Source organism: Conger conger, chromosome 1, assembly GCF_963514075.1.
Source record: "Conger conger chromosome 1, fConCon1.1, whole genome shotgun sequence".
Classification (NCBI taxonomy): Eukaryota; Metazoa; Chordata; class Actinopteri; order Anguilliformes; family Congridae; genus Conger; species Conger conger.
The window spans coordinates 65010090-65023622 of NC_083760.1; the positions used below are offsets into that span (position 1 = coordinate 65010090).

Sequence of the window (13533 nt, forward strand, 5' to 3'; positions counted from 1 at the left end):
CACACTCTCCCTTCCTCTTTTCTTCTCTAGCTGCATTTACTGACCCAGCACCTGCGTACGGCTCCAAATTTGGATGTGTGAGTAGCAACAGATTCCATCTCTGAAATACTAGACTGCCCTTTCAGGCAGTTACTGCACATAGAACATACCAGAAAAAAGGAAAATGGCGGAATAATGTGTATCTTTCTGGCAGTAGTAGCTCTGTTTGCTTGCGGTTTTTGACTGTAAGGGAGAGTATGAGAATACACTTGTGGACAGACACAGGAGTGCATTGGTGTGTAATGGCGTGCAGTGAAAACGGTTGTGTTTGTTTCAGGAAAGCCAAGGTGATGCGTCTCATTGGGCTTCTGGCCTCACACTGTGTGGAGCTGAAGAACGATACCCCTGTCACAGAGGTCAGTGTGTTACACACGTAGGGCCACAGGTCACACACACACAGAGACACGGGTCAGTGTCACCCACACAGACAGAGACGCTTGGTGACATACGCAGCTGTGTATCGCACACAGATATGTTTCGTGCATATTTGGTCATTGGGTAATAAAATAATAGTTCACTTTCATTTAAATGAAAAAATATACTATTTAAGTTTCAGTGTGTGTTTTGTAAAAAGGCATGTTATACATATTTAAAAACATATCTGATGACCTGCTGGCTTTGCAACATGTTTGTGGTTTAATGAAGAATGTCACTCCAAAGTAGCTTGTACAGAATATCGATCCAGAAGCTAGATATAGAAGATTATGTCTGATGACAGCAAACACTTTACTCAGATTTCTCCAGGATAGGAGAAGGAATATTTCCTATGTTGTAATAAGCGCCATGCTTTGCCACATTATTGAACATATCGGTTTACCTTCAAAAAAGATTTTGGGAGCAAGGCTTCCCTTTGTTCTGCAGTACCTCCAAATAACTTCAGATGGCAGCAGAGCCCTGCACTACCAAAATGTACTATTTTCTGGTCCTTCATGGCAGAAACCCCATAAAAAACCTTTCATGAGTTGGGTTTGAAAAGGCAGAAATCCAGTATAATGACTGTAAATGGAGTATTTTGGAAAATTTGCAGGAGTGCTTTAGGGACAATCCTGCACAGCATTGGCACAGCAGGGGTAGTGTCAACAAGTAGATCTTCTCAAATGCACTGTGGGCAATAATAACAAAAACAGAATTATATCTCATGTGGAATGTGGTGCCTCTACCCATTATCCCTGGCTTATGTGGAGTTCTATGGTGGGGATTTAAAGTTGTCGATGCAACTGCCACTGTGTGTAAATATGTCAGCGAGGAAAGAGCTGTGAGAGAGACAAAATGGCTGATTAGCATGTTGGGGAATTTGTGCCAATCTGGACGTAATCCTTTCAAACCCAGAGTGTTTTTCAGAATATTATTCTTAATGGTCCCAGTGTCTCAGTGCTGAGAATGTGAGACTCACAGCATTGTGGACCTCAGAGGTTCTGTGCAGCAGATTTCCCATTCTCGGTGGAACCTTCTTCAGAGTCCTATGTCAGGAAGCACAGCGTCAGTAAATTACAATGCCTGCAGTCTTCCATCTACGACAAAAATGGTTTCATTTGCTGGTCACTAGTGTGTCTTATAATGTCAGTTATAACTGATTGCACATGGTGAATGAAAACCGCTGTGAACTTTTAACAAACATATTACTATCCTGTTTCACCTGGAGACTTGAAACTTCAAAACATCTTACTCTTGCTTATATACAGATCTGTTCAATGACCATATTGGATTTTCCTCCATTTTGAATTTTCTTTGGAACCACTTCTTTTTGAACTTGCGTGTGGGCATGGTTTATCACAAAAATACATAGGAATCATGGCTTGGCCTGAAGTGATTCATTTGAGGTATTCAAACTGAACTTCATCCAAAAATGTAATTACGGTAAGTTTCCACTTACCTGGAGTAGTATCTGTCCATCTAGATGTCGCTGAAATGTGATGAGTTTTGTAGATATTCTAGATACCTGATAAAATGGACCTCTAGGTCCATCTTCATGTGCCTTCACGAACCAAAAAATGTACATTATAAAATTCAACAGTAATCTCTCTTTCCAAGTAAAATCCCACGGTTATCTACAGAGCTTAATTACTACTCGGTTTCGTCAGATTACGACCAAAGTATGCGATACAAGTGTGACTATCTGAATACCCAAATAATCTAACCCATCACTACAATTGATGGCCAACATAATGCTAATAGCTTTACCCCCCACACTTCATGCACTTTGGCACTTTCCTGATGAGTATAAAGTGTATGTGCCTCATAGCTAACACAGTGCAACATAACTGAGTAAATATTGATGAGAACTGTCTTTTGAGAAATTGGAAGTATCTGTGGACATGTTGAAGACTATTGTTTTGCGGTTCAGCCGAAGCGAGTGACTCATGTTTCATAACGGTAATCTGGAGAGGCATGCGCCTTCCCATTCTGAAAGTGAGACCGACAGGAGCCAGTGATTTTTGAAAGACGTTTATTTCCCATTGCTGTTTCCCCCACCGCTGCTCATAGGGTCCTCCTGAATTCTGCCTCAGTGCGCGCTTAAACATTCCCCCTATTAGGCACCAAATTAATAATTGTCCCTGGCAGCTACCAGCTCCCTCCAGCTCCCTCCTCATCCCCATGGCGCCTATGACCCAAATGCGGGAGCTACCCCTGACAGGAGTGTGTGAGTTCTGCTCCCAGTGCACCGCCACGTTCCCCCAGAACAGCCCCGCTGCCAGCTCCGTCTCTGCTGATGTGCGTTTTCCCATTGTCTGTAATCAGCGCTGTGAAACGAGCTGGCCCCAGATCAGCGCTAATATTAGCCCGTCCCTCCGGCTCCCGGCTGCACTGGCTGCAGCTGCCTGTTGGTTGCTCCTCCTAGATGTCTGCCTCGCACCTCCTCTCTCCCAGGACGGAGACTTCAGACTGGCTCTGTTAGCGTTGACTGGATCCTCCGTACCTTCCCCTTCCCAGAATAAATCATGCACCGAAGTAACGGTGTACGTTAATTAAAAGGGAAGTTATGACATTGAGTTTTGAATTTGCATCACCTGTTTCGAGACTTATTTTGAGCTGCATGTCCTTTAGTTAGTGATATTTGGGGCAGCACAAATTCCCTTCAGTTTTAACTCCCCCCCCCAGCAGGTGCTTGTTCTCTCCGTCTGGCTCTTTCTCCCTACGCCGTATGGCTGCATGCGGTGCGTCTCAGTCTCTCCCCACACGATTGGCTGAGTATTCCGCAGATCAGGGTTGCAGAGATCTTGGCTGAATCCTTGTTTCTGCAGACGCATTCTTTGAAGTTTGTCATGAAAAATGAACTGCTAATCCTGTCTTCTCCAAAAAAAACCTCTTCAATTCCCGCCCCTCTGTTGCAGACGAACCTCAGGTTTCTCATCAGCATGAACAATACATTATGTCTTTAGATTAAGAAGAGATAAGAAGAGTGACAGGAGGAAGTTGTGTCATTAATCCCCTTTCTGTTCCTGAGAGAATTCACCAAACCAGAACAGTTGCCAATATGTCATTTACTTCCCTGAACTCTAATGCAATGCTGTCAGACACGGGCCCCCCATCGTTCTGTGAACTTGTCTGTTTACTCTTTAGGCCTGTCAGTCTTCCGGCTCCCACTCTATACTCTCTCCTAAAGGCTGTATTTGATGTGTTTTACTTTTTGAGTGCTTTGCCTTGATAAAACATGCACTAAGGCATTAAGGTCATGGCCTCAATAAAGTGTGAAATCATTTCAAAAAGTAGAGAGGCTATGCATTCTTCACTACGGACAAGCGTAGTAAATTTTAAAAGGCGTGCTGAAGGCTTGTGTGTGTATGCGTATGTGTAGTATGGTGGTACCGTGTTCATCTGCGTGTTCTGTGCAGTAATCATATAGGCCCATAAAGTGCTGGTCTGGACTGTACCAAAGTATTGATCTGTGGTACTTCATCAATCTACACTTCTTTTTTATTGATCTTCTGTTTCCTGTGGCCATTTGCTGGATTTTCAGCATAATCGCCCAACAGTTTTACCCTTAAGGTATGCATGAATACAATTGTTTTTTGTGTATTGCACAAATCTTTGATTAAGCTAAATGGCTTATACAGGGGAAGTAATAAGGAGAGATTAAGATTGGTCTTTAATAGTTTTTTTCATATGAAATTTAAAATAATAATAATAATAATAATAATAATAGTAATAATAGGCGGCACGGATGGTGCAGTGGGTAGCACTGCCGCCTCACAGCAAGGAGGTCCTGGGTTCGAATCCCCGTCGGCCGGGGCCTCTCTGTGCGGAGTTTGCATGTTCTCCCCGTGTCTGCGTGGGTTTCCTCCGGGTACTCCGGTTTCCTCCCACAGTCCAAAGACATGCAGGTTAGGCTGATTGGAGAGTCTAAATTGCCCATAGGTATGAGTGTGTGAGTGAATGGTGTGTGTGCCCTGCGATGGACTGGCGACCTGTCCAGGGTGTATTCCTGCCTTTCGCCCAATGTATGCTGGGATAGGCTCCAGCCCCCCTGCAACCCTGTTCAGGATGAGCGGGTTAAGATAATGGATGGATGGATGGAATAGTAATAATAAAGAAATCCCTGTGTCAGGAGGACATTTTCTCGACACCTGTGGCCTTCGTAAGAGTGGTCCTGTCTGTTATATAGTTGTTGTTCTGAGGGGCTTTGTTGGGTTACTTTTGGAAACACACCACAGTCTCAAGGCTAACACTACTAGTGTTTGGTTAATGCTCGGTTAAAGATATGTCTGGCATCAAACAAGATAAACAAACATTAATTTATGAAGAAAAAGCTGCAGTAGTCATTGAATACTGATATATCGATACTGATCAAAATATTCTCAACTGAATTCAATTCCCGTTCCTCTGGAGCAGCCAAACGTTCAAAAATGCTGGAACTCTGTTTTGTGAGGGAGTATGAAGTCAGGTGGTGGGTCCTGCTCAAATATAATGACTTGTTTACACGAGCGTCTACTCCCAAACCTCTCTTTGTAAAAAAGCAGTCAAAAGCATGCGTTTCCCTTCCCCATTGTGGTCCATTCTCCCCTCTGGAAGACTTACTACATCAACTACCTTTCCATCCTCCTTTTCTTAACTACAGGCTCTGGTTGGTAAGAAAGAGGGGTTTCTATTGCTTCTGAATGTCCATTGAAACTGGACGGTACTTCATCATGCCCCTTATTTCAGTTTCAGAGCATGCAAGCTTTCAGTTGGACGATTTTCAAGTTTGAATATTTCTCATTATCAACGGTAGACAGACTTTCAGTGCTAACAATACGGAATGAGCCATCTCGACAGCCAGAGGCCAGGCTATGCCTGGTCTGCCCACACTGTAATTGTGAACCCTGAGGACCCAAAAGAAGCCGGAATGCTTCCAGAAGGAGACGGTGGGAGTGCGTGAAAGGAGCTGAATCGGTGCTGTCCGCTCTGCTTCCCCAGGCCCTGCACGCCTTCACAGAGCTGGTGCGGGAGAACTTCCGGAACAGCAAGCTGAAGCAGTGCCTGCTGCCCGCCCTCGGGGAGCTGCTCTACCTCATCGCCAGTCAGGTGAGAAATACGGCTGTGATCGTAGTTTACAGCAGGACTCTTCTGCCGCCTCGTACACCACGGGTCTATATCAATCACCATCTCAGCACGCTAGTGTTCAGGGTGACTTTCATCGCTTTTATTTCATATCTTATACATGTGCTGACATGCGTCATAACTCACACTTGCACTCCAGGGCCGTAGAGTCATTGGGTGGAAAAGGTGGAAGTCCTAACCTATTGGCCCGTCCGTCTACTTCACACCTTCACCCTGTGAATTATATTGTACTGGTTTGCTCTGGATAGTATAGCCACAGTTGTATTTAACATTGACCAGGTTTTTGTAGTATTCAGGAAGAAATAAATGCCATTCATCACTATTGTACACAACTGACTTCATTTGCATATCAATGGTGAACTTGTTTGGTAATGACTTCCAAGCAGTATTGGTTTTTATTGACCAAACATAAATAAATGATGCTACTGTGTACTTTGTCAGTTATCAAAGTGATGACAAAATGCTCAGAGCCATTGGCCATAATCATGAATTTCACTTCAGTGTTTTCAGTTGAAGAAGTAATGTCAAAGATTTATTTTTTTTCGTTTAGACCATGTGGGCTGAGCTTCTCAATACTGCCCCAGAGGACTGCAGGCATTAAGGCTAAGGGAAAGTTAGGACTCTATTATAAAATTGACATTCACGACAGCATGCTTTCTCTGAGGTAAAAGTGTAAAAATTGCTCTTAGCAAATTAATAATAGAATGTGTGGGCTTACACAGCCTGAAAAGGGAATTATGCAGAAAAGTCTGAAGAGGAACTAATGGCCCTGTGCCATTTGTTTATAAAGACTGTCCATTTATCCCCCCACGCAGTGGCTACACCTGTCACCATGCCATAGTGTAGGCACCCTAATCCAGGAGTCAAACCCACAACTAGCCTAGTTTCCTCACGGCGGTGCCATACAACTGTCTGAGTAAACGCTGAACACTGCTGGTGTCCAAACCGGTCTTGTAACTGGAAGGAAACGAGCTCCCTAAAAGCTGAGAGCAGTGAAGGCTTTGGAGATGGGCCTCAGGACCGTGCAGAGAATACGTGCTGCGCGTCTCAGCTCTGCGCTTCTGCTTTTCATTTTTCATAACCTGGGCACGGCCCGTGTACAGATAAGAGTTTTAATATATAAAAACACTGGCTGCAATTCTACAGTTCTGTACACCGAGGGAAATGAAATGCCCAGTGTGTAACTGTGTGGGCCATTCCAGGTCTTGCTAAAAATCAGGTCAGTGCAGTCAGTGGAGTCCACCCACATGCTTCAGGATGCTCCGCTGTGTCTGGTAAAATCTGGAATGGCTCAGACCGCGATGTGCTGGAAGGGCCGTTTCCATCCCCGCGTTGACATATGAATACCTATTTCCCGTATTTTCATATTCAGAGGTCGCATTAACGCAGGATTCTGTGTTTTGCTCACTGGAAAATAAAAATGAATATTTAACGAAAAGGATGGATTGATGTGGCTCACATTAACTTGAATACAAAACGCACACAAACTGTGGTTCCTCTAGCCATCCACAACAACACAACAAGGGTGATTGACGTGGTGATTTTGAGTGATGTTGCATGCTCTTTGGTTTTGACTGTGAACCTGTAAACAAAAGCACAACCCATCAAATGAAAGCTGAAGATTTTGACAGAGTAAGGCGGAGCTTAACTTAGTTATCTGATGCCTTAAACAACTGTAGGAGAGTTGTCTATCTACCCCATTCCATAATATGCATAAAATCTGCTTCTAATTCCTACACAAATCACCCAATGTGGATGAAAATATCCTCGAATTAAAGCTGGCAGTCTGCACTTTAACCCCGTTTTCATGATTTTATTTGATATCCAATGTGCTAGAGTTGGAGCCATAACAACAGACATTCTGTCACTGTCTCAATAATTGTAGAACAGAAAAATTGTGTACATTGGTGTATTAGAAGACTACTCCAACAATTACTCCTTTACCATGATAAAAAAAGAAAAATCAATGCATTTTTTTTCCTGATCATACTTAATGGAACATACAGTGTGTCAGAGTGTAAGAGAAAATAAACACTCCAAACAGACCAGGACTGGTAGTTGTTGACGCAGACACCCAGCCAGTTGAAAGAATATCTCTTTAAATAAGCAAACACATTTTGAATGCCCTGAAGAATCCACGCGCAGTAAATTAGCTGTGGACTGGATCCAGCGCTGTTGCAGCTCGACTTCAATGGAGCAGCGTTGAGTTCACCAGCATCCTCCCATCCCCTCAGTCACGCGGACCCCGCCGTTCTCTACCGGGGAGCTATTTAAGAGTCGCACCCCTTTATGTGTTTACCCTAATTAGGAGGGGTTTGGTGTTCCTCTAATTGTTCCCCCAATGCCCCCTCACTGCTTCCTCTGTGCTTTGGTCTGGGCCTACAGGAGGAGAAGAGAGAGAGCCCAGGAGGACTGTGGGCTGTTCCTGCCGCCGCCTACACCGTGTTAACCAGGTGCCTTCGGGAAGGGGTAAGACTCCTGCAGGGGGCCCGCGCGCGGTAATGATCATCCTCCACACCTCGTAGGCTGCGTTTCTCACCGATAGGCAGCCGGCCTCATGTGACCCTGCCGCAGTGCACCCTGGGAGAGGCCTGCCGGCTAACGGAGTACACCGATACGGACACGCCGGGTTAGCCGCGCGGTTCGTATCTGGACCAAGCTGCGCCTTTTCTTTTCGCTAACTGTAATGAACGCATTAGAGAATAGGACCGGTTTCCTATATATAGAATTTGACATATTTATTAACAGATGGGTACAGCTCCGGAGATGAAAGCTGGAGTGGAATAACTGGTAGACGCGCTGCAGGAAAATGTGGCGGTGTGAAAAAGTGAAACCGTGGCTGCTGTTCATGTTCATTTCCATTTCCTTCCCATCTGAAATTTCCTATTTACTGCGGAGTATAAATAATCAACTCCTTCATGAAGAAAAATAGCAACATTTGTTTTGCCCTTTTTCACCATTGCAGTTGCTAGTAATTGGCCAATTGTGTGACTTCGAGACAAAAAGCTGATGGGTGCAATATATTTTGCATGAATAATTATACGCATATTTTTTTTTAAATGCAGTGGCTTCTAGTTGTTCATACCCTTGATACATTTTAGGAAAAGGTTATGTAGAAGTCCAATGTCTGTTTTTGCTAACACTTTTGCAGTTTTTTGCAGAAAACTGGTAAAAAAAAGAAAAAAGCACAGTGCAAAATATTTAACACATTCTCCTGTATTCATGCAAGTCAATGAATGTCATATTCAGGTATTGTAGTGGCTGCTGGAGGTCATTTCAGCACCTGGCCCCTCTTTGACGTTGGGGATTGCAGGGGTCATTTGGGTTATAGCAACTGTTCTGTGTCTGTATGCAATAATGAGGAAAAAGCAAGAATCTGACAAATCAGACCATTCTGAACCTTACTGTGCTTGTAAGTGTTTGAGTATGTGAGGGGTGTATTACTTAATGTCATGACTGTGTTGCAGCACAAGTCTTTTTAAACCGCACATAAAGCCCATGTGCTTTATTGTACACTCTCCATGTGCTTCCATGGGACTTAGCTTCTGAGTCTCCACCTTCAGCTGTTGGTTATATGGAGAATGTGTTCCGATTGGTGCTGCAGCAGTTGCACAGATTGACATTGATCAGTGTTAGTCGGAGGTAAACATATTACTGAACATACTGTACTGATGTGCGTCTGAAGCCCAGGCCATCAGGAGGACAGGCATGAATTATACACAACACGACACTGCAGAAGTGGGTCATACCAGAGCCATCAAAGAGAAGCTAGGAAGAACAGCAGAGGGTAGTGTGAAACCAGTGTGTAAGCCTTCCACTGTGCATTTTTAATGGGAGGACACGGCTGTACAATCTGAAAGAACACAGACTGGGCCTCAAAGCCTGCGCCTGGCTTCAAACGTGTGGCATGACAGCGAGACTCTGCGGACCGCAGTGTGTGAACTTTCTCCTGCTTCTGTGGAAACTCTGTAGTGTACGTCCTGCAGACTGCCAGCACCGAGCGCTAATTACCCCAATAATCAGGCAGATTTTCATTGCTGTTATTCTGGAAAAAAGTTGGCTGAAAGAATTATCATTACAGTTTTTGGGAAACAAATGTTTCAGCCTACAGTATACAGTATGTTCTCAGGACACAAATGCACAGAAAGCCCTTTCCAAAGTAATATATTTTTAAAAAGTTTTTATAGAAACAGCAGCAGAAAACAGGCAGGAGAGGAGATCGTGGAGCAGGGCTCTGTGTTTCTAGACAGGAGGAGGAGGAGGACAGGAGGTCAGAAATGTTTGAGCGCTGATCACATGGACAGGGCATGTCCCACAGTCAGGGAGCTGTTTACCCAGCAGACTGACCTGTCTAGGTCTGGCCACAGCTCAATTGCTCTGATTGCTTTTAACTGGATCCTGTCCAATCTAATTGTGCCGCGGTCTGACAAGATCATTTTGCATGCTGTGCAAATGCCTCTTTGGCTGCAGCATCACAAACAGAGCGTGGGTTTGTTTTCTCTGGTTGAACAGTTTGCTGGTGACAGTTGAATGGTGTTTGGCGTGTTACATATATGCCATTCAATTAAAAAAGAAAATATTTGCAGAAATGTTGTTTCTAGGAAACTAAAAGACAAAACATTCAAGGGAAAATGTTCACTCATTGAGAGAATCTCATTGGAGCTCAATTAATTTTACTTTTTTACACCAAGGGCAGCAAGAGCTTAGTTTTGAATGGAATGATATATGGAGTGTGAAAGCAAACCTTTGTGACCGCTAGTCACCACCAATGTCACTAAATCCACAAAAAACTGAAAAAGGAAGGTTAGACACTTTAAAACCTCCTGATAATACTGTTTCTGTTCATGAAAGCCGCAAGCATGTATCCATACAATAGCTGTAAGTATGGGGGTACAGTATTGTGTTATGAGTACATTTTTGTGCCCTGCCCAAAATTCTGATGCATATGATGGAGACCATACAAAAGCATGACCATTCTCGGATTCAAAGTTCTGTAGTTATAATTTGAAAGTCCATAACTATCCATCATCTAAATAGATATTTTACTAAAATCTATCAGATTTAGTTTTGTAGTTGTAGATTTTGTTCACGATTAAAAGGGAGAGATGTTAATGACAGGACATTTTCTGCTGTGCTTTATTCTAGTCCAGGTGTGCTTTTTATCAAGAGGCCGTAATTACAGACGTGTTTCTAGCAGAGACAGTGCTAAAGAGCTTCTGCTGGCTCAGAGTCCACTGTGCTCTCAGACAGAAGGACTGTAGATCCTGCCTCAGGATGAAAGCATGTCTCCTTCATGAGCTCTCCTGCGTTCGGCTCTTATTATGCAATGTTTTATTTACAGTTTTCCTCCCCTCTTCATTATTGTATTGTATTTTCCCGTGGTGATCTGCATGTCTTCTCGGCTTTCCATGTTTCGTCATGTTTACTTATTTATTTCTGTTTGAAGCAAGTAAAATAAATCACTCTGTTCTCCACACTTCTCGCTATAGTATGTGTAATAGATAAAATATGAACTTTATGGCAGAACATGCTGCATTTGGGGATACAACAGAGAAAGCACTGCCATCCCATAAGTGAAAAGTGATGCGTTTGGCAGGAGAGTGTGTGTCATAAACAGTCTAATGAGATGTTGTTGTCCCATTAATGCGGGTTCCTTTTTGTAGAACAGTGTTGGTGGTAATGTATGGTGGCTGCTGTACAATGCACAGATCACTCCATCTCCCCTGTGTGTTAATTAGATGGCTGTCCCATTGGTTACAGTATGGGAACACAGTGTGCTACCGTAGTGTGCTGTAGCACATTTCAGGCAGAGTGTGCAGGACAGCATACTTTTTCAGAAGCTGTCACTGCCACCTTAACTGTGTCAGTTGTGCAGCGCTCTGTGTTATGTTTGATATTTTTAATGCCTGTATGACCAATACACATAAGAATGCATGACGCTAACTTAGCCAACTGTCCGTCATGAGTGGAGCGAGAAAAATATAGCAGTAGCTAGCGAACTGTAGAAAGCTAGTTAACCGGGGGACTAAATAGCTATCCAATAGTTTCACTGTAAGTGAAATGTGAGATTGTTTAAGTAAAACACTGTGCAGGTAGACAGCATAGCCGTTCTGCTGCAGGAATGAAATGGGGCAGTACAATACAATGACGGCTGATTTATATTTGACACAGTACGTATTTGCATTACAATGGAGATATAGCACATATACAAGTGGTCCTCCTCACGTGGTCTACGATTCCACCTCTGGGGAACAGGGATTAGGATTCCACAGTGTCAAATCCACATCATGCCAAGCAGCTCATATATGACAGGCATGGTGCTGCACCAATCATTTGGGTTACATTACACATTCTGGCACACGCATTTCTGAACATAACCGAGCACGGGGCCAACCCCTTTTATATTATTTTAAAGGAGAGCCGACAGTCAGCATCTTGCTTTATTCAGACGGGTAGAAAGCAGAGAGGGTAACTAATAGAGACTGCCCATGGGCCTGACTTTGAGTAGCTACTTGCCATTGATACGTGTGGACTTCAGTGCGAATTAGGCTTAAAGCATTACTCCCAAGCAATACTGGCATTATCTAATGCAAGTTAATGTTTCTGACATACATAAAACTGAATGTCGGAAGCACTCTGTTGTTTTATCTTGCCATATTAAGGAAATGTGGTCTTTTAAATGTCGTTTGCCCCAAGAATTAAAGAGATATTCTAAATAATTTAAATGAAATGTATAAATGTCAAATTGATAGCTCTTCACTTTAAATTGGTAATTTTATTAATAAAGCATCAAAGTTTCATTAAACAAACATAGCTGTGAGCATATGATATGCTTGGCGTTGATGCATACAACAGATGGCAGTATGTTGTGTTATTACTTTAACAAAATGTGTTTAAAAGAACAGATATGGTTTTGTTGAAAAACAAGTTAACTTTTAGAACTGCTCAACGTTCCATAAAATGCAAATATGTTTTGCGCCTATATGTGTGCCATTAAAATACAAATTGGCTTGCGTGGGCAAAAGAGCAGCACTGCTTGGAACTTACCAGAGGCTGTTTACCATACCGTTCAGACGAAAAGGGCAGTGCAATTTTGAAAATAAACAAAAAAGTTTAATGGCTACAAAGCTGAAGAAACATCAGTAATTAGGATGGCAGGCATGTCGAGTATAGCCATCTGTCGAGTTCGGCCTTGGCTATATCTTAGGCTGTGGCCTTTAGACTATGGCCTGTAGACTGTAGCAGTCTACAGCCTACAAATTCACGATTTTATCTTTCTGTCCTCTCTGTAGGGTCTAGCAATATTGTGATTTTTTTTTCAATATCAGTATATTGATGGAAAATGTCTAAATAACTGAATGTATTCAACCATGGCAAGTGATGGTATTTATATTGGAGAAAACCCCTGCATGTTTCTGGAACGATTCACTTCATTGTTCTTTTGCTATTATTTTCCCGCTCCCACTTTTTCAGCTACCTGGAGTGTAAAACAGTGTTGTGACATTACATTTAATAATGCATGCTGATTCCTGGAGAATTCAGCACATTTTGACTCAAAATTATATCCTGATTCAGGCTTGTGGGCAAGTTTCTGAACATTGACTGAATAACTGAATATGACATTTTGATGAGGCATACCTTCTGAATATTATCAGAGGAAAAACACTGTACAATGCTATGACAGTGTCAATAATAAACTGTGTTGTGCTTCGTCATTTATTACTGCACATATGATTGTTTTATTGTGCCCATAGGAAGGAAGAAAAATAATTAAAACCTGCCAATCATTGTCACTGAGCCAATTGTATTTAGAGGAACAGTAGCTAAAGTAAAATCCAACTTCATGGGTAAATTGTCCAAGTTTTTTTCTATTGTTTGCATAATTATGGGTTATGATTTTGAGGATATAAAAAGTGAAAGAAAAACAGGCTGTATTTCTATCGGAATGAGATGGCT

At 42.7% G+C, this 13533-nt stretch overlaps 1 protein-coding gene across 3 annotated transcripts in view; it reads left to right on the forward strand.

Annotated features, from left to right (window-relative positions):
* ulk4 (unc-51 like kinase 4) overlaps positions 1 to 13533 on the forward strand; it is a 100120-nt gene that overhangs the window by 14333 nt on the left and 72254 nt on the right. For all 3 annotated transcript variants that reach the window (XM_061250220.1, XM_061250236.1, XM_061250229.1), the window contains exons 16-19: positions 31 to 77; positions 317 to 395; positions 5434 to 5541; positions 7963 to 8046. In XM_061250220.1, coding sequence (XP_061106204.1) covers positions 31 to 77; positions 317 to 395; positions 5434 to 5541; positions 7963 to 8046 — 318 coding nt within the window. The remainder of the gene's footprint in view (positions 1 to 30; positions 78 to 316; positions 396 to 5433; positions 5542 to 7962; positions 8047 to 13533) is intronic.